Below are 21,477 nucleotides of genomic sequence, written 5' to 3'. Positions count from 1 at the left end.
ACAGCGAAGGATGGACACAGATTCTCACACATAAATACACTAAGGAATAATCAGATTTTTCCATGTCTACATGGTTTGGTCAGAGCTGATCAAAAGTACATATGTGGTTTAAATCTAATAGTCGTATTAATGTGATATGAAGTGAAGCTGCTCCCTCCCTGACAGAAAGCTTGTCTCACAAAATGACTACAGCACAGATTGGAGGGTGTGGATCAATTCGTCTCTGCAATGAATTTGTGCTTGTGCATCTCTAGTAAATTTGCAGATGGATGATGTTATTAAATGTTTAGAAGCTTTTTTTCATGTAAGCATTAGGAGCAAAGCAAGACAAATAAGAGAAAGTAAGTAAGAACAATATGTGTGTAATATTTATATAAGGAGGTCTTGGTTATGGCTCTAAATAACATGTAACATCCAACACAAACACACACAGTTACTTATGAATCACATCACGTAAGGCTAGAAATCATGTCATGTTACTGCTGAAATGCTTTGGCAATACTGGCTGTGACATTCCTACCAACAAATACCAAAACTGAAAAGTGAAGACGCGCAGAGAGAAAGAGATGCATGATGCAGAAAGAGATAAGAGGAAGGAGGAGGCCAAGAGACAAAGATAAAGTCAAACACAGAGAGAGAGAGAGAGAGAGGGAGGGAGGAGGAGGGAGGCGAGGAAGTACTTAGAGAGGAGACGCATCATCTGTGCAGTGGTGGAAGCAACATCTCCTGATTGCAGTCGGACAGTGCAGCAGGCACTTAGTTTCTGCTGTTGGCGTCTGTTTCTGTGACTCGGCGATGTGGATTTACAAGCTCATTTTCGGACTTTCCGTCATTTTTTCTTGTTCTGGTAAGTTTGACCAAAACTATTTACTGGAACTGCAGTTTTGTCGTCTCCCACTGGAGCTGCTGTCTGGGCGCACTGGTTTGCGCTCCATGGGCAACGTGCTGTCAAACACCAGTCCAGTAGGGCCACATTAATGTAACTTTAGTGTTTTCTGTTCGTGTATTTAGTAACGCTACGGCATCTTGACAGTGTGTGCGTTAGTGTTTTGTTAGTTTAGGTACTGTTAGGAAATGATTAGCTCTTTTTCGCTTCTACTTTTAACGAGATGGAGTAGTTTCAGTTATTCTGAGTGTCATGGCGCAGTCGTGGTATTTCCTAAATTGTCCCAATAGGAATCAACAACCCCTGGCCGGGGATGAAAACGATGCTGTTGCCTTTACTGACGATCCAGCGGGGGCTTGTTAATCTGAACTCTGGCTGTGGTGTCACTGCAACAGCCAGAGCGCATTTTACACCGCAGAGGGACGCACTGAGCCATAGTGTCTGAGTGGATCACGGGGTAAATCAATAGATTTAATCCACTGGTCCACAAAATGACCCATATTAAAGTCTAATTAGTGGTTCAGTCATCCTCTAGTCCTCACAAAGCGTCATTCCGTGGCTCATTGCTCCTGTGTGGCATTGAGGCAGAGAAACTGCCGAGCCGGTGAACTCAAGTTGAGGATGGGACAAACATGATGTGACTGGTCCTGCGATCCTCAGGTTGTTCAGCACATCCACGGACCCAGATACACCGAATCTGAAACACCAGATCTGTGATGGCATTTTGTTGTTTACAAGACAATGCAATTAATATTGATTAATAGGCCAGATAATTAATAGCGCCTTTCCAACAAATAAACAAAATGTGTGTGTGTATGTGGTGACAAAAGCGGGAGTGCATACAGGCAGGGAGCTGAGATTGGCATTTGGAGGACAAAGCAGGAGCTAGAATGAGTTTTCTCTCTGAATGTAAATGTGTAACTGGCTCTGTCATCCTGCAGAGATGCTGAGATCCTGCCAACAATATATATCAATGTTGTGTGTGTGTGTGTGTGTGTGTGTGTGTGTGTGTGTGTGTGTGTGTGTGTGTGAGAAAGCCAATAATACAAAATCTTAAGTCAGTATCATCAGTGCCAGGCATTAGACTAAGGTGCTGCTAATCAATGCATATGTCAGTAAGTGTTGTCATGGATCTAAAAATAAAATGTTTGGGAGTGAGATTTGGTTTCAGTGTGGCCAGTGATAACATCTCTGTGCATCTTATCAGGTGCTGTAGTTAAAGCAAACTCATTCTCACATTGTAATGCTACCGCCCAGCATTCTCAGTCTGTCTGGGCTCATTAGCACATCATCCATAGTGACTCCTATAGCACTGACAAAGGTTTCCAGTGTGCCTGTTTAATGATGAGGCCAGCATGCCTTAGTGTCACCGCAGCATTGTAGCAGCAAAGTCATTAGAGACTGTCCTAAAACCAGGATGTCTCTGGTTTGACTCAGAGAAACAGGCTGTGTCTTGTCTAATGTGGCCTTCAGAATGTCATATCTCTAATTTACAGTTAATGTAGTTTAATATCATCTAATCACCAAGTATAAAGTGTAAAATAAATTGTGCTGAATGATGATGGACATGGATGTCATTGTTTGCCAGAGGGCAGAAGAAATCCGCTCCAGGACTACCAGAAGACTGATGGTATCCGACTGGTTGTCGTGGCTCCTGATTCCTCCCACTTGACCAAAAACAAGAAGCTGAGCCTGGCCAGGTGTGCCAAATCCTGCAGCCGGAACAAAAGACTCTCCTTCACCTGCAGGTACGTCTGCGCTTACAGCACGACCCTGTCAACTGTAAAGACCTATCAATACACAAAGTCCTACAGTAAGTGGTGGTTTCTCAAGTTCCGTAATGATGCTTTGCAAACGTACAACACATTGTTGTCTGTCTGGTCTGGCAAACCCGAGAGCCACACATGCTCAAGTAATAGCCTAGTGTTGCCTTTGCTCCAGGAAGTGAAAGATGACTATTATACACTTTACTCATCCATCTCTCAATTGTCTCCTCTACTTATTCTCTAGAGCATTCCTCTATGATCAGGAAAACAGGAACTGCCAGTGGCTGTCATTTGACAGGAACACTCCAGGAGCTCAGAGCCACCAGGATGTCAACTACCAACTCTATCAAAAGAAAGGTGCTCCTCTTCCTCCGTTTTGTCTACCAGCTGATCCTAGAGGTGTTTCCTGCTCTCACCATATCTTCACATCAGAACAAACATCTCCACAGAGTCTCACTTCCAATCACCAACGTTGCTTCAGTGTATACAGCAAATGCCTTATAGCTTCATAAAACATGTAGGACTATGTGTTTCACATAACTATTGTGTTTTTAAAGTGATTTTAGCTTTGGAATGATGGCGATCCTCAAGAGAGAGACAAGGAAGGGCAAGGACCATTGTCGTGTTTACTGTGTTGCAGCACATTATGGCTCATTTTCTGTCATTAAGTGGTGTTTGCGTAAACGATGGAAACTCCCACTTCATTTCACTCTTACTGACCACAACAGTGAACACACAAGCTGTGCAGCCTATTATACTTTGTATTACACCAAATGCTTTGCACGACATTATGAAAACAGATTTTGCTTTTGGCATTGCCACATCCTTGTTAAGCTTCGTATGATAGCTGAACATCGCCTTCTGTCTGTTGCTCCGTATGATAGCTGAACATCGCCTTCTGTCTGTTTCTTCATAATGGCTTTGTGTACACAACACTGCTCTCAGGTTGTTGGCTTATCACACCTATTCACTCTTTCACTGTAACTTCATCTCTGTCTGCTCATCCTTTCTCTCTCTGTCTCTCCTGCAGACTATGTTAGAGAGTGCATTGTGGGTACAGGTCAGAGCTACAGGGGGCGAAGGTCAGTGACAGTGAGCGGGATCCTGTGCCAGGCCTGGGCCTCTCCCATCCCTCATGAACACAAGTAAGAGTCGGACGTACTTTTCAGCACAAAATCAAACAAAAGTTTTAAAGCTGCTTCATACTGTTAGTGTTAGTGTTGGCCTGTTAGTGATGCAATTAGCCAGTAGCTGGAGGCTATAGTCTCTATGTGTTTGTATATGTGTGTGAGTATAATGTATTAGTGGTTGATTAGGCTCCAGGGAGCAGTCATTTATCAGAACTGACCTCACTGTAACACTTCACAGAATCACAGACCATTTCCTGCTGTGACCCTGCTGTTTGTCTAGGTGTGTGTGTGTGTGTGTGTGTGTGTGTGGGTGTGTGCGTGCCGCACACTGGGATTAGGATCATGTCCAACATGCAGCTTTTGGTTAAGCTCTAGGTGCATCCTCCAGTTAAATTCCCAGATAAAGCTGATTTGTCAATATGCAGCTGGACTTTGGGACACAGTGTAGTCTCCAGAACCAGTGAAGTGGTGTTTAACAACAAAAAGCATGTGATGCCTATTACAGGATTAGACAAGTGAAATTAGGACTTATCTTTAATAGTTGATTCGTAAGCGTGAAGATAGTAGCATCCTTTGTGTTACTGCTTCATATCCAATCTATTGTAGCTACACTTAAACGTATGAGAAAAGAAATGCCATCATTGTTTCTTAAACACAATGTGACACACTGCTCTATGACCAAACTCGTCATAAGAAAACACATAACTAATTAAAGATATGGAAAGTTTTTCCTTTGGAAACTTATCTCTGTTGCCATCGTTGCTCTGATTTAAAAACATCTATGGTGGCTGTGTTTGCAGTGGTTTGGGTCAAAAGTTGATCATGTGCCAGGTATTAATAACCATCCGAGAACATTTTACAGGACACATGCAACTTATTTCAGACCTATAATATCTTTGATCTTCATGTTACTGCATTTTTCCTCCTCTCCACACAGACGTATTAAACAACTGCAAACTTTCTCAGTGAGTTGGTGTAGTAGACAAATCAAACAGGGCAGTGTACATTTGTACTGCCAGTGAACCTGCTTTATCAGGCTGCTATTAGTGTCTCTGTAGATCAGGTAATTAAACCCAGACGCTTTGTAAGGTTTATCAGTCTCCTCATAGGCATGGGAAACTCTGATACACACACACACGCACACACACACACACACACACACACACACACACACGCACACACAAGAACAAGTTCCATTTTTATCAGTGAAAGGGTTCTCCTATTTTTTGATTTCCCAGCAAAGGTCTTCTCATTTCTGAGCCTGTCATTACCCACTCTACTGAAAGACTACTACAGAACTTTAATTTTTCATCATCACATGAAAAAATACAGTGTGATTCAAAGACCATATCCATCATCACGACTGGTGACCACAGCTGTGCTGCCTGATGTAGAAGATATAAGTCATTTGTCCAAATGTTCCTATGCTTGGAACCTGCCTCATGGAAAACTAATGTTGCTTCGACATAACAATGTGCTTTTTTTGTCTAACAACATTATGTCCCTCACAGTTTGACCCGTTAGCACTGCCATCAATTACTTTCACACGTCTTAATTGTCAGGCAGGGCTCAGCCATCAGAGTCGAGCAGCAGCTCTTTCATAAATCAGTAAAGAGTTGTTGTTCTGTAAGATATAAGAGGAAGAACAGAAACTGTGGCCTTGGATGTTCTCAGAAAGATGTTGCTTTGCATGCTAGTTGAAATACTTGGCAACCAGATTTGATGCATGGGTCTGTTTGCATAACTGTAGCTCTGCTTCTGACAGATTCATGTCTAAAAGGTTCAGGAAGAAGGACCTCAGAGAAAACTACTGCCGCAACCCAGACAACTCCACTGTTGGCCCATGGTGCTTCACCACTGACCCCCGGCCACACCTCAGACACCAGGACTGTGGCATACCACAGTGTTCACAGGGTAGGCTGCACACGCACACAGACACACACATACACACACATGTGTATCTGACATTCATCTTAAGATAATGCTCATTCCACATTGCAAATTGCCTCACCAATTGAGGTTTGATAGTTTGAAATGAGCTGCAACAAATTTTGCAATCACATAGTGCCCTGGACTTAGCCATGCTGGCTCTAACTGTGCTCCACTCTACGTTTGTGAATGTATGTGTGTGGGTGCACAGGTTTTCTTTATTTACTGAGGCCAGCTGCAGCTGTTTCCAGGTGTGTGGTTCAGGTTCTGCTGTCATCTCTCATTCCATCACGTTCAGGTTTTGCAAATAGTTTATACCTAAAGACGTTGGTGTTGGAATGTACGCGGACATTAATCCCTCTGTCATTTCCTATACATAAACTGTTAGCTATTTTATCCATCCCTGTGGAACATGTAAGAGTTCAGGCTATGGTTCTCTATATTAAAACTTTGATATTTATCCAGTTGTGATGAGAGAAAAGCACTTTCGTAGCAGCGTTTCAGCCTCTATCATACGATATTACTGTCAGACACTGATTTCTCCCTGAAGAAGGATGATAATGACCTCTGTTATCTGAACACTGGGGATTCATGATGTCAGAGGGGTTGTTTCCTCTGCATGTATGACACTGGATCATGGTAATGAGGAACTAGGCCGTAGTTCAGTAACACAGGACAGGAATCCTTCTTGCTCTCCAGCTCACATATGGTGTCCCACTGACTCACAAGCCGCACAACAGAGATAATAACTTTATATTTTAAACAAAAGCCTGATAAAAAAGACGGGAATGATTTCTCTAGAAATCAGCCGGTCCTGACAGTTCAATTCAATTCAATTCAATTCAATTTTATTTGTATAGTGCCAAATCACAATATAAATCATCTCAAGGCACTTTACAAAAACTAAAAACCCAACAAATCCCTTATGAGCAAGCACTTGGTGACACTGGAGAGGAAAAAACTCCCTTTAACGGAAGAAAAAACCTCCAGCAGAACGGGGCTCAGTTTGGGCGGCCATCTGCCTCGACCGGTTGGGGTGAGTGGATAGAGGAGAGAGAAAAGAACAGCAACGATAAACAACAAATAGACACTGCAAGTTGGTGGGGCCAGTAACTGCACATCAGCGGTATACAGCTCCAGGACCAGGGACACCTGCAGAACGTACAGAGAGAACAGAGAGAGAGGGAGAGAGCACAAACTAGGGGAGAGAGAGAGAGCACAAGGTTAGTGACATTCAATGGTGGAATATACATGTGAGGGAGGAGGAGAGGAAGAGAGGGGAAGCGAAGGGAAGGGAGTGTTAGGGTTAGGATAGGGGAGCTCAGTGCACCGATGGTCCTCGGGCAGACTAGGCCTATAGCAGCATAACTAAGGGATGGTTCAGGGTTACCTGAAGCCAGCCCTAACTACACGCTTTGTCAAAGAGGAAGGTTTTAAGTCTAGCCTTAAAAGTACAGAGAGTGTCTGCCTCCTGAACCCAGACTGGGAGCTGGTTCCACAGGAGAGGAGGTTGATAGCTAAAGGCTCTGCTTCCCATTCTGCTTTTGGAAACTCTGGGAACGACAAGTAGACCTGCACTCTGAGAGCAAAGTGGTCTATTGGGATAATATGGTACTATGAGGTCTTTAAGGAGGAGCTTAGAGAAGAAGCTTGATCATATGAGAAGAAGGATTTTAAATTCTATTCTGTATTTTACAGGGAGCCAATGAAGAGAAGCTAATATAAGAGAAATATGATCTCTCTTGCTAGTTCCTGTCAGGACTCTGGCTGCAGAATTATGGATTAACCGGAGGCTTTTTATGGAGATACTGGGACATCCAGATAGTAATGAGTTACAGTAATCTAGCCTTGAGGTAACAAATGCATGGACTAGTTTTTCTGCATCATTTTGAGACAGAATGTTCCTAATTTTGGCAATGTTGTGCAGGTGAAAGAAGGCAGTTGCAGAGATTTGTTTTATGTGTGAGTTAAAGGACATTTCCTGGTCAAAAATAACTTCAAGGTTTTTCACAGTAGTGCTGGAGGCCAGGACTATGCCATCTAAAGTAGCTATAATTTTAGAAAAGTTATTCCTGAGGTTTTTAGGCCCGAATACAATAACCTCTGTTTTCTCTGAATTTAAAAGTAGTTACTGGTCATCCAGGCCTTTATGTCAGTTAAACACGCTTGAAGTCTGGTTAACTGGTTTGTGTTAACAGGTTTAATAGATAGGTACAACTGAGTGTCACCTGCATAGCAGTGGTAATTAATAGAGTGCTTCCTAATGACATAGCGTAAGGGAAGCATGTACAGGGTGAACAGAATCGGTCCTAGCGCAGAGCCTTGTGGAACTCCATAACTACCTTTTGTGCGTGTGGAAGGTTCATCATGGACATGAACAAACTGGAATCTGTCCGATAAATAGGATTGGAACCATATTAATGCTGTTCCTCTGATATGATGTTGTCAGATTTCTAGAGATAAGAGCTGCACCATTCAAAGTGGGATGGATGCCGTCCCTCGCTATCAGACTGGATTTTTCCCAGAAAGTGGCCCAGTTGACTATGAAGCCCAAATCGTTTACTGGACACCACCTAGACAACCAACGACGGAACCACGACATGCGGCTAAACATGTCATCGCTGGTCAGATTGGGGGGGGGGGGTCCAGAGAAAACTACGGAGTCCGACATTAATTTAGCAAAGTTACACACCGACTCCGACTGGCATAATCGGGTGTCACTGCTGCCGATGTGAATAACAATTTTTCCATATTTACGATTAGCCTTAGCCAACAGCTTCAGATTTGACTGATGTCGCCTGCTCTGGCCCCAGGAAACATTTGACTATGGTCGCTGGTGTCTCTAGTTTCACGTTTCTGACTATGGAATTGCCAATTATCAGAGTCGGTTTCTCAGTGGGTGTTTCGCTGGGCGTGGAAAATCTATTAGAAACGTCAAGACGGGGTGATGAGCCGTGGGCTTCTGCTTAGAAGTATGTTTCCGTCGGACCATCACCCAGGCTAATTCTCCGGGCTGCTCCGGAGCTGCCCTTGGACCGCTAACAGACCCTGAGCTCGGTGGCTCCACACCTGCTAATGGGGCTAGGCTGGCTGGCTTTTGTTCAAAGGTGTGGAGCCGCGCTTCCAAATCAGTGATCCTCGCCTCCAGAGCTACCAGAACCTTACACTTATTACAAGTATCATTATTGCTAAAGGAGGCAGAGGAATAACAAAACATGAGGCACACCGAGCAGGAAATAGAGAACAGGAACCATACAAACACATAAGTGCAGACAAATATGCAGCCAGTAGTGTTAAATGTGCTCTGTCATGATAGCAGTGGACTTGAAAGCATCTGTTTCTAATCAGAATGCTGTCTGTTGTTTATGCTAGGCTGTGTGTACTGCTCACCATGCAACAAACGTGCCCTCACTGGGTCAAATAATCTTTCATGTGACACATAATGTATGCTTCTAAGTGAGATAAATATTAAGCAGTAAAGAGTTTATTACAATTTTAGGGCAGAAAATCATGCCTAGTAACTTATTAAATTGAATGATTCCCTGTGAGGAAGTACCTTTACTATAAATGGCTACACTAAATTAATGTCTCATGATTTATTTATATTCTGCACTCACAACTTTTTGGTTGGACAGTTTTGTTTTTGTTAAGATTCATTATGAAAGCAAGCCTCTGTGTATGCTGCAATGTCCCTGAACTTTGTGCAATAGCATGATTAAGTGTTTTTCTACACTGTGTTTGTGTATGTGTGTGTCGTTGCTCTATAGTGGAGTGTATGAGCTGTAATGGGGAAGAGTACAGAGGACCGATGGACCACACAGAGAGTGGAAAGGAATGCGAGCGCTGGGACCTGGACGAACCACACAAACACCTGTACCACCCCAAGAGGTGACACACACACACACACACACACAGAGACACACACAGGATTCTGTATCAAACACACTTATCAGTCTGCTTAATTAGACTTAAGCCGCAGCACATGGATATATGTAATAGCAGAAAGCATGAGAATACCTTATGTAACAACAAAGTCATGCTATAATTTCATATGGTTGTGGTGCACTAACTCTGGACATGAAGTGATCTGGAGTCAGCCAGTGAGTCCTTCTCTAAAGCAATGCCATGCAAGTCCAATGAATAAGTGTGTGTTTTAAGCAGCGCTATGTTGAGAACATTCCTGACTCTGACTTAATTGGCCCAAATTCCTTTAAGCTCTTAGAAGATTATAAAGACTTTTGTCCAACCCATGAGATAAGCTCTTACCAACCATAGGGAGGCCATATATTTTAATGTGCTTTAATGTGTTTTCATGTATTACTTACATGAGCTGTGTTTGTGTTACCTATGTGCACGTCACACGTGTGCGTCTATGTCAAGAGATTGTTCCAGTTAGCTGGATAGCAGGTGATCTGGATTAGTTGGGACTTGTTAACACATCTTTAATCATCCCAGTGTTTGTGTAAATGAGGCCCCAGACAGTGAGTAGTCTGGGGGCACTAATATAATGAGAGGGTCCCACAGCCTGACACTACCTGCCTTGAAGCTGCAGGACCGGTGGGATGTGGTACTGTGGGATGACTGGCTGTCGAACACCTAGAGTGGTGCAGCTTATTATCCTCCTCATTCCCCTGTGCTCAGAACAGCTACTGTACACAGATGAGTCCTTGGACCACTCCGGTTATTAATGTTTTAGTTTCATGCAATAGTGAATTTTCTCTTCTACTAGGATTCAGTAAGAGAAAAGGAAACGATATTCATTTTTCAGGTGCCGCTGGGCTTTAAGAATGATGTGACAATTAGTGTTTTAAAGTTACATGAATGAAAATTTTACACATTGTCTGATAAATGAAGTGACGTGAGACAGGACGTAATGTCTCAGCTACATTACCATCCATATGTGATTATTCTGCTACCTTCCTTTGTTATTCCAGCTTCTTTACTCTGTGTGATCAAAACGCAGTTCATCAATTGGTCATATTTGATTTCAAGCAGCCAGCAATGCAAGTCCTTTTGCCCAAAAGAGAAGGGGACAAAAAAGAGCAAAAACAATGGTTGACACTTGTTCAGCATTTTGTTAAAAGCTCGTAAAAGATTCAAATTTGATTTAGATACAGTGTTTTTCCTTCGGGATGCGTTAGTATCCAAAGCCAACATGTTTGTTGTGGCAAAATTAGCAACCTAGAGTGGTCAAGATTTTACCTCTGTACTGATTCATCAGATTTTAATTTTTTAAGTTTTGTGTAATATTAGTGTTGTGTGGCATATTTGCAGTAACCAGATCTTTCTACTTGTCTGAACGCTAGCTTTGAACTAGAGGCTGCCTTTTGCACAGTTTATCACAACCAGGCACCCTTGGTTCACAGCGTAGCTGGGAAACAGGGATGTAAACAGTGGTAGGGAGTGGCCTGTGGCGTGAGTTTGGTTTGAGTCTCAATGGGCCATCTAGCAGCTGAAAAAAAAATTAGGTCAAGTGACTTTAACTTCAAGTCAGAAAGTTCTGCTATGAGCAGTGCAGCAGTGTGATAGTTGTTTTCACTCTCATGTTGCTCACATGCTGCATGTTTTCTATTAGGTACCCTGAAAAAGGCCTGGATGATAACTACTGTAGGAACCCAGATGGACGCCACAGACCTTGGTGTTTTACCACAGACCCAAACACACCCTGGGAGTACTGCAACATCAAAGTTTGTGGTAAGCATGGATGCATGTTTGTTTGTCTGTGAGGCAGAATTTGTCGTGCATGCTAAGGGGAAATCTGTGCATGTCTGTGTGTTGGTCTGTTTGTGTTTCATACAGGCCCACAAAGTGTGACTGAGGGCACTAGAGGTTTACAACTTCCTGTACCTTCATTTACCCACTTCTGTCCCTCTCATTAGCTGACACACAGAGTTTGGCTCGCTGTTATGTCTTCTCTAATAGCCAGCATGTTTATTTTTCCCTTGCACTACTGCCCTGTGTTTATTGTTCTATGCCAGTTATTGTTCTTATGTGTGGTGGTCAAACTGCACAGGGCTCAGTTACTGCTCCATATTAACCTCCTGTTACACATAGAGACACAACACCAGGGTCAAATACACTAGAAGCTGATTACTTTCATGACCCTTCATATACGCATGTGACTGATGTGACAAAGCTAATAAAATGTGTCATGTATGACTTTGTGTTTTAGGCATCTATACACTAAAACAGATTTTATGCTTTTAGTTGACCCTGCAATCAGTGACAAGTCAGCAAAGACTGAATCTGTGGTCCTCAGAACATAAACCAGAGAGAGCAGTGGTGTTATTGTTGGGCTCATCTTCTTCTTCTGAGTCTATTACTGGCCTGTTTGCCTGCTAGAATCATCAGCGGTCCTGGCATCATGTTTACTAGATTGCACTCCTCCATATGGACCTAATGATTCACTAAAGATCATCTCCCACCACGTGCTCTCTCTTAGTCCCTCTCTCTCTCTCTCTCTGATATGGAGGTTTGTTGGGAACAGACTGAGTTTAGTCTTAAGCAAAACAAGAGAGAGCATGACACAGAGACACAAAGTCTTCTTTTGTCAAACCCTTTCTTTTGTTTGCTGTCTATTTTTAGACCTATTACACAAAGGTTGATTTAGAGTATTGATGATCAATACTCTAATCAAACAGATATTGATGATACAATCACACTCTGCTCAGGCTAATGAACTTGCGTAACTTGTGCATAATGAGCAGCCTTTGCTATATTTCAAGCCTTTTTAAAACTTAGGTTATATCTGCCGCAGTATACTAGATCTTCTAAACCTGTAGAGGGAGCCATTCATTGTACAGCAGGTGGGCAAGGCATCCATCCATCCATTATATACACCTGCTTATTCCTTAACCAGGGTCACGGGGGTCTGCTGGAGCCTATCCCAGCTCTCTTTCAGGTAGAAGGCAGGGGCCTGGTCCATCGCAGGGCCACATATAGACACACAAAGACAAACAACCACACACACTCACACTCTCTCCTATGGGCAATTTAGAGTTACCAATCAAACTAACATGCACGTTTTTGGACTGTGGGAAGAAACTGGAGTACCTGGAGAAAACCCACACACCCACAGAAGTTGCGAACCCTGGAGGATAAGACATTAGAGCTGTTTATCCATTCATCATGTCAAAGGCACTGTCACACCGACTGTTTTCCTCAGCCCTGAAGTGTTTACCATACATTATCCTTTCTGTTTGTCTGTACAATAACCTCATTAAAACCAGTTAAAAGGAGCCATTTGCAACTCCCATGTTAACACTTTGAGACCTGAAGGTGCAGATACACAGGAATTTCCTGGCCAGTTGATTTGGCCATCACTCTTGACCGAAGCAAATTGTCTGTTACAGTCTGGTCCATTTGGTGCAGACAGTTGGGACATAAAATCTTTTTATCATGTGATTTTTATAACTGGAACTTAGACACTACATCGTGTGTGTAAGTGGGAGAAATAATAATAGAAAACTTACAAAACAAATGCAGGCAAATGGAAGAATGTCTATTGTGAAACGAGTATTATATTATAAGCTATAATCTGGTTAATCAAGGTTTCATTGTGTTGCCCTACAAAATTCATTGACCTCTTGACTCTCTTCAGTTCACAACAATCATAGTTTTCCACATTTCTCAGTCCTGTATGCCACCCAGATTTAGTTTTTACCAATTCCTTTTCTTCCTCATTACAGGTTATAGCAACTATAAGCAAGCCAAACCTCTTTGACAGACTGTTTCTATTTCAGAACTAGCTGGTGAAATGTATGCTGGTGTGAAGTTTCAAAATTGCCTTTAGTGACTGATTTTCATGTTTCATGTGTCATGTTTCAACTATAACATCACAAACTTAATTACTGCACTTGGTTTTATTATCCTATTAAAGCTGTTAAGCTTAGGTTGTTGGAAAAGGCAGATAAGATGTTAAACATTCACTTCACCTTTACCAACTCACAGACTCTTTCTCTTTCACAGACACACCACCTAAAAGTAACATGGCTGAAACAACTGAGTGTTACCAGGGCAGAGGGGAGGGCTATAGAGGGACAGTTGATACGACGCCCACCGGACTCTCCTGCCAACGCTGGGATTCGCAGTATCCCCATAACCACACATTCTTACCTCAAGCCTACCCCTGCAAGTGAGTCACACATCACATAAAAGAGCCATCCACTCACTCACTCGCCAACCTGCACACTCTTATACCCAAGCAGATTATAGGAGCACTTTTCTTGTGTTTTCCAGGGACCTGAGAGAAAACTACTGTCGGAATCCAGATGGCCAAGAATTCCCATGGTGCTTCACTATGGACCCAAGAGTCCGCACAATGTTTTGCACCAACATCCCTCAGTGCGGCACCCAAAACAAGCCAGTCAGTGGTGAGAGACTCAACAGCTTTATTTGAAACTCACAACAGCAGCGAGGGAAAAGATGATTTTCTCTATATCTGGAGCAGAGAAATATATAGTATTTTATATTTTGTGGACCACGGGGTCCACACGAAACCCTGTAACCCCTCACGTATTGGTTTGTAACCACATTTACTCCATCCCTGTGGAAAACCTTTGCCCTATAGGACTGTGGGAAGGACTGACCACCATGCCTCAAATAAACAAAATCTGACAGCAGCTCAGAACCATCAGGTCTCACTGGACAGTGGAAGATGGAGTGCAAGGATTAGTGCTGGATGGGATTCTTTCTGGGGCAGCAAGAGATTTGGAAATAAAAGTTGTGGATATATGGCTGAGTACACAAATTCTAATTTCCCGAGGGATATTTATTCGAGATTGTGGCTTCGCAGTGGGATAGTAAACCCTCTTAGGCTGCGCTGTGGTCTACCCTTGAGGGTTGAATAAAGAAATGAGAGTCAGGGTGATAGACAGTTTGAAAGCCTAATTTATAACTCACATTTTTTCTATGGTTTCTTCTGCATATGCTTTACTGTTTTGTAGACCAGTACTGTATGGCAAAGAATGAACAAAGATGTTGTGGTGCTGCAGGGTTGTAGCTCAGTAATCCTGAGCACAGCCTGAGTACATGCACATTTTTTTTTTGCTCAAAGCTTTGTTCCTACAGACATTTGCAACGTGTCTAGAATGCCTGTCTCATGTTATTTCCTCTTTTTTGTCTAAATCCAGACTGCTATGAAGGCTTTGGAGAGAATTACCAAGGAGAGCAGTCAAGGACTAGATCAAACCTGCTGTGCACTCCCTGGACAGACCACAGCAACAGGTCGGCCCACTAGATGCCTGCTCCTTTTTTTTTAGCCTGATAAGTTTCCCAAACTCCACTATGATGTACAAAACAGACCTGCACCATCAATAAGCTGCAGACAAGTGAGTCTGCCTAAAATAGAATTCAAGATGTCACAGCATTTTACATGTAACTCATCGGGTCTAACAAAGTGAAGAGTTTTTTAGGGGAACAGTGGCAAAGCAAACCAGTGACGACTGGGAAAATGGACCAGTTTTATGGTTTTAATTAACCAACTGATTAAAAATTAGTCTTCTGCAACACAAGCTTGTGCACAATAGCCTCAGTGTGCGGCAGAGCATGTCTGTGTTTTAAAGAACCATGTGTGCGAACCTGAGATCATGTGGTTAGACCAGGGAGGTGCCCTATTATTGACCTCTAGTTAAGTCTTATTGTTGTTAGCGGATCAAGGCAGGCCTCTTGTTTCTCAGAGGAGAAAACAGCTCCTGCGGGTGCCGTGACTAGCCTCCCCTGCATCTCCTAATGGCTACAGAAGTGTTTCCCCATAGATGACCTAACTCAGCAGGAATGACTCCCAGTGATAACTTGGCTGGGGGATATACACTTTGCAGCTCACCTTTGACCGCACACCCCTTCTTTGTAAGAATACTTCAAAGCCAATCAGCTCCACTGCTTGGCTGCTGCCCAGGGGGCAAAAGTCAGGGTTAGGAAGTCATAGTGAGAGCTGGCTGTTGTGCTAGCTGCTAGAAGTACTATATACACAAACATGTATTTGAAACTCTGGATCCAGCATACCTTCAACATATCTTCTTAAAATTCTCCACCTTATCGGTTAAGGATTTTGGTCAAGTGGGAAATGTCTGCATGTCTTAAATATATGAGTGTAGGTGGGTGCATACTGTCTCATACTCCTTTACAAATCATATCCCTATTGTCAGGAGGAAACGTGCAGCTGCTTAGTTTGACTGCAGGTCCTATCAGGCAAAATGTGTTCAACTCTTTCTAATAGCTCTAAATCAACATCAAATCCTTTTTTATTTTCATGAACAGCCAAATTACCGACTTAAAGGGGAAAAAATTATTTGTTTTGAAAATTGTCTTTGGAGCTTACTGTATGTAGATGAAAGATTAATTATTGAATTTTCTGTTTGTGTGTTTGTCCAGTGGTGAGAGGGGCATGCTGATGGTCGGCCTCGAGGGAAACAACTGCAGAAACCCTGACAGAGACAGACACGGTCCCTGGTGCTACACCAACAACTCTGCCATACCCTGGGACTACTGTAACGTAAAGCCATGTAAGTGCAGAAAATACACACACAGGCAGCACTTGTGTCGATTTGTTGGCACTCTGGTTGTCTGTCTCACTTACGCACAGACACATTTGTCTCAGTGTGTAGCTCTGTCTACACTCGCAGGACAGTGTGTGTCAGAGGAGACTCACAACTCATCAGAAAGACTGGACAGACTTCTCTCTAACTGTTCCCACATGGACCAAGACCAGAGGCATCATGTCTGTGTGTGTGTTTACCTGTGTCCCTGCATTTATATCAAAACTATTAAGGTATTCACAGAGCTTCTGGCTAATAAAAAACATTTAGTTTTATTTAGTTAATACACTTTTATTAGCTGTTAAATTATGAATTTACATGATCAATTTAAATAGTCTATTTACTAGACAAAGTGTATGTTTTACATCAACAACTAACCTGCCTGCCTAAAACTATGGGAAAACTACATTGAAAAACTGTTAATCTCACAGTTGAAAATGAACAGCATAATGTAATGTATGATAACAAATGTTACATAGGACACAGGAGGATGCAGACACAGGGGTACGGTTCTGTAAGGTTGTTACATTCAACCGAAGCCCTCCAGATTCAAAAAATGATGATAGACAAATACGGTGGCCCTTACCAGAGTGGCTATATGGCCACCATTAAATGACACCCTTGTGGGAGGTCAGCTCTTATCTTGTATCAGTTGATATTCCCTGACCCCATGTTGCCTCCTCTCCACAGGTGATGCTTCATTGAACACCATTCCCCTGGGTGAGTGCCTGTCTGTGTTTGAGAGTGACTCAGCTGCTAATCTATATTTGATAGCCTTCAAGTGAAGTAGTAGTAGACTCTTTTATGTCCAGCAGTTAAAGTACATGATGTAGGACAGTATTTTGTCATCTCTTTCTGAGTATATTACATGTGTTTGGGTGTCAGTACATCTGTAGCCATCAATGCATACTTTTATATAAGTAAATTTTATATTACATGGCATGAGATATATTAAAATGTGTGTGTATTTCTGCTTTTCTAGGTGAGCTGTCCTCTGTGAGCTGTTTTGTCCATAAAAGTACAAGGATTGTGGGTGGAGGTCCAGTGAGCATATCAAACGGCAGCTGGATGGTCAGCATACAGAGAGGGTATGACCGTTGCATTTAAGGTGCTGCTCATTTTCCTCCACCACTGAAGAAGAACAGCAGGCCATCCTGCTCAGACCTCCCTTGAATTCATAAATGGAATAGTTTTTAGTTGTAATTTTCCTTTCAGAGGAAGGGGCCGGCAGAGGGGCCGAACCCTGTTTCAGAGGCTTTTCTCATTAATCTCAGAAACACATGCAAACATTAGAGCAGTAGACCCAACAGTTACAGTATTATCTGTCATAAAGATGTAAACCTCACCTAACTGACTCTGTTTGTCATGACACTGACTAATTTAATCATTATTATTATTATAACTATGTGTGTATGTTTATATTATAACAGTGCCAGCCCTTCACTTCTAAAACTATAATGTTTTAGATATAATCCAAACTGTATATCCCTCTCTTCAAATTTAGCTTTTGTGAAGAACAAAGCATGTGACACAAGTCCATTTTTGTTTTGTGCTTTTTCCAGGTCTGCACACTGGTGTGGGGGTTCATTAATACGAGATGAGTGGGTGCTTACTGACAGACAGTGCTTTTCCTCATGGTAATTTCAATGCTCACTGTCTGTTATTGTCATTTCTTTCCATTTTCCTGAACTTTGAACTACCAGTCTGCTTTTATCCTCTCAGGATATTAAATATATATGATTTATTTGTTTGGTTCACATGCATCTCTTTCTATTTTAGAATTAATGACATTCTTTATTTGCCACTGTCTGTCCTGACCAGTCTGACCTATGTAGCTTCGCATTAGAGAGTAGTACATGTGGAATATTTTATAAAGTATTAACTCTGTCTTGTGCCACTTCAGTGTCCCAGACCTCAGCGAGTATCGGGTGTGGCTGGGCGTCTCTGATATTCGAGAGGGTGCTCCTGATCTGTCTAAAAGACAGGAAGTCAGCATAGCTCATGTGATATGTGGTCCTGAGGGCTCCAGTTTAGCCATGCTGAGGCTGTCGAAGTGAGTGCTTGGAAAAATAATCTCAAAGATATATTGACATAAATTTGTGTGTATGTGTGTGACTTTAAATATGTTTTACTTTCTGTGTTAAATATGTTCAGGCCCGCCCTTCCTGCAGACAATGTCCATACGATTCAGCTGCCTGTGGCTGGATGCTCCATCCCAACAGGAACCATATGTAAGATGTATGGATGGGGCGAGACCAAAGGTACTGAGATCCCATATTCTACAGAATATACCCTATAGCTGTTGTAATGATACATGCAGAATATTGCGTTGATATTTTTTCCAGCAGCAGTCCTTGATTGTTCTCTGTATTTGTTTCAGAAAAAAATATAAGGTGGAGGTAAAAATGCATAATGTAACACAGTCCTTGCTTAAATAAGATCTTACTGTAGAGCTGCACAGGCAATAACTTTCCAAACTTTCAGGCACTGACTATGACGACATATTAAAGGCAGTGGAGATGCCCATTGTCAGCAACGAAAGGTGTAGAGAGATGCACAGAGGGAACTTCCACATCACCAACAACAAGATCTGTGCAGGGGGCAAGAGGAATGAGGGAGTGTGCGAGGTAAACAGTCATACTTTTATTTTCCTACAGAGGTGTTTTAACAAATTACTGTTTCACTGATCAGAAGGAAAAGTTCACTCTAGAATTCATGCAGTGCGTTCAGTCCTTGTTGGTAAACAAGAACAGGCCTCTAGACTTCTGAATGAAGTAATTGTTCCCATTGTGAATTTATGAGCATATTAGCGCCTTGGTTCTACATAAGTGCTTTTAAACTCAAGCTTATTTCAAATCTCAAATAAATGTTGTCTGAATCCGTAGGCTTAGTACTGTATCTTGTCAGTGGTAAAGAGAGCAGCTGGAGACTGTTTCACTAAATTTCATCAGTGATCAAAGTCGTTTTTAGCAGTTTTTGGCAGTTTCTATCTTTGGAGGCAAACTACCCATGTTCACAAATGGTGGTGGTGGTGTCTGTCACTGAGTGTGTAAAAATGCAGTTTGCTTTGATTTAACTCTGTCAGAAATATACACAGTGATGATGGCCATCACTTATCCATTCACAAAGACAGATGTGTTATCTATTTCCAGAGGGATTACGGTGGCCCTCTTGTGTGCCAGGACGGTGGGATCAAAGTTATTGTGGGAGTGAGTGTCCACGGAAGAGGTTGTGCTCGGGCCAACCAGCCTGGCATCTTCATTAATGTGCCCTTCTACACGCAATGGATCTACAAGGTCTTCAGATATTACCCCAACCCTGAGAACATCTAGAGACTGAAACCAAAACACCACCAGGGGCCAAAATCAAGCCTAGAGCCTCTATTTCTATAAATCCAACAGTGCACTCAGGATACCTGGTTTCTATGTTGCTCATACATTGATGGCCCACAGATCAATATGAAGCTGGCCTGAGGATGTGCTCCTGACAGATAAATAGAAGGGGAAGCACTATGATGTAGGATTTAAACACAGCACTGACAAATGCCACAATGTCCCTGAGAGTCATCAACGGTAATTATAAAGTGTTGACATTAGAGATGAATAGCTGAAATGGTAAATATTAAAGAAGGGAACCAGTACAGAATGTATGAATGCTATAGTAACTAGTATGAATGTCTTTGGCTGATTTGGGAGCAGATATGGTGAACAGATGTTTCGTCTTCATTTTTTTCCCACATAGCAAATCTATGTGTGTATGTGAATATTCTTAATTCCTGGCATTACTTGAATGTTTTAAACACCAAAGTGCAGTGGTTCAGCAGCTTCCTCAGCAGAGTACATCAATGGGCCCACTTGGAAACTATCCAGCAGTAGGGCAATGTCAAGGGCACTATGAATAAGCCCCATGCATCTCCAGGGGCTTAGATGAAGTGGTCCTTACTGTACATAGTATTTTAATGAGTGTATTTCTAACACTCTGAAGGTGATTTGGGTCTTATAGATCTTTGAAGAAAAAATGAATGTGGTGTTAGGCAGATAAATGGTGTAGAGTTGTCTACATTTCATCTTTCAGTCACGTTTCTGTCTCATAATGACACCACAGTAACCTCCATTTTCGGTATTGTCTGTTATCACAATACCACTGACTGTAAATATGAGATGCTTTTCGCATTCTGTGTAGAGAAAAAAGGATGTAAGGCTTTATTCCCACCCTTTATAGGATTGGAAAAAATGCATTCATAACAATAACATTCATGTGTACACACTAGCTCTTTCTATACAAAACATTGAACAAATGTCCTTAAGCCTGTGTGTTAATTCATTGCGTGTGGAGTCTGTGGATCTGTTTTTGTAAGTTTTTTCTGCAGCTGTGTCAGTATGCAAAAAGGAAACTCATGCATGTGTGAGCCAGAGCTGAATGAGTTATACTCTCCCCACACTCATTCCTTGGCAGACCTCCAGCTCTAATCCACTCTGGTTATTAGCGTCACAAGTCTGTCACTTCAAACTTTGTCATTGAAAAGAAGGGATGGCCTTTAGATGGTCTAACTGCATTGTCTGTAATGGATGTTTTACCGAGACGACTGAAAGGTGCTTGAAACCAATTAGCACATCTGCTTTACCAGTGTAAATGATTGTGACGGCCTCATGTTATAACTACATCATGTTTGTATGAGTGAGGAGACGTTCTCTCTGTGTGAATGTGTGCACACTGAAAGATGCTGCAAGCTGCTAGATTCTACAGGTTGTACAGTACTGTCCTGCATTCTCTGTATAATGTACATTAACTACAAATTTTATCTTAATCAATATGCTAAATGTTAAACCAAATTTCAACAGTTTATCTGAATTGTTTTTGATGTCTGTAACTATATTAAATCTTTTTTTAATCTATAAGTTTATTTTTTTTCATGTTTCTTCATACAAGTGTTTGCTGAATAATTAAGTCAAGGCTGTTGTGCTTCCCCACCAGAAGATGGCACCACAGTAGCATAGAGACTCAAAAGATGTCCTGGTAATCCTACTAATCTCTCACCCTTTTTCTCCTATATACACATATACACATTTCCACATTTATAGTCAGACTTTTATCCACCTCAGTGCACACAGATGCACAAAGTTACACACATACCCATTTCATCCTAGTCTCTGCTGCTGATCAAACAAGGTACTACCACTGAATAGTCTATTCTGCTGTTATTCGATTGAGAGGTTAACAGACAGGAAGTA

The 21,477-nt window shown here is 42.1% G+C and overlaps 1 protein-coding gene across 3 annotated transcripts; it reads left to right on the top strand.

Moving 5' to 3' along the window:
- Positions 1-704: 704 nt before the first annotated feature.
- On the top strand, positions 705-21,144 carry hgfb (hepatocyte growth factor b). 3 transcript variants are annotated; one of them, XM_026312338.2, is made up of 18 exons: positions 705-847; positions 2,475-2,634; positions 2,897-3,009; positions 3,683-3,797; positions 5,563-5,696; positions 9,479-9,599; positions 11,287-11,405; positions 13,680-13,845; positions 13,950-14,083; positions 14,843-14,936; positions 16,083-16,213; positions 16,937-16,966; positions 17,229-17,334; positions 17,809-17,883; positions 18,150-18,299; positions 18,401-18,507; positions 18,731-18,873; positions 19,399-21,144. In XM_026312338.2, the coding sequence occupies exons 1-18, from the start codon at positions 796-798 to the stop codon at positions 19,576-19,578; spliced, it is 2,130 nt and encodes a 709-aa protein (XP_026168123.1). In that variant the 5' UTR covers positions 705-795; the 3' UTR covers positions 19,579-21,144. The 3 variants fall into 3 exon arrangements, with proteins under 3 accessions (XP_026168123.1, XP_026168122.1, XP_026168124.1); XM_026312337.2 differs by having other exon boundaries at positions 5,548-5,696; XM_026312339.2 differs by lacking the exon at positions 16,937-16,966 and having other exon boundaries at positions 5,548-5,696.
- The last annotated feature ends 333 nt before the right edge of the window (positions 21,145-21,477 follow it).

Source organism: Mastacembelus armatus, chromosome 6 (assembly GCF_900324485.2).
Source record: "Mastacembelus armatus chromosome 6, fMasArm1.2, whole genome shotgun sequence".
NCBI lineage: Eukaryota > Metazoa > Chordata > Actinopteri > Synbranchiformes > Mastacembelidae > Mastacembelus > Mastacembelus armatus.
This window is presented reverse-complemented; position numbering and strand designations above follow the sequence as displayed.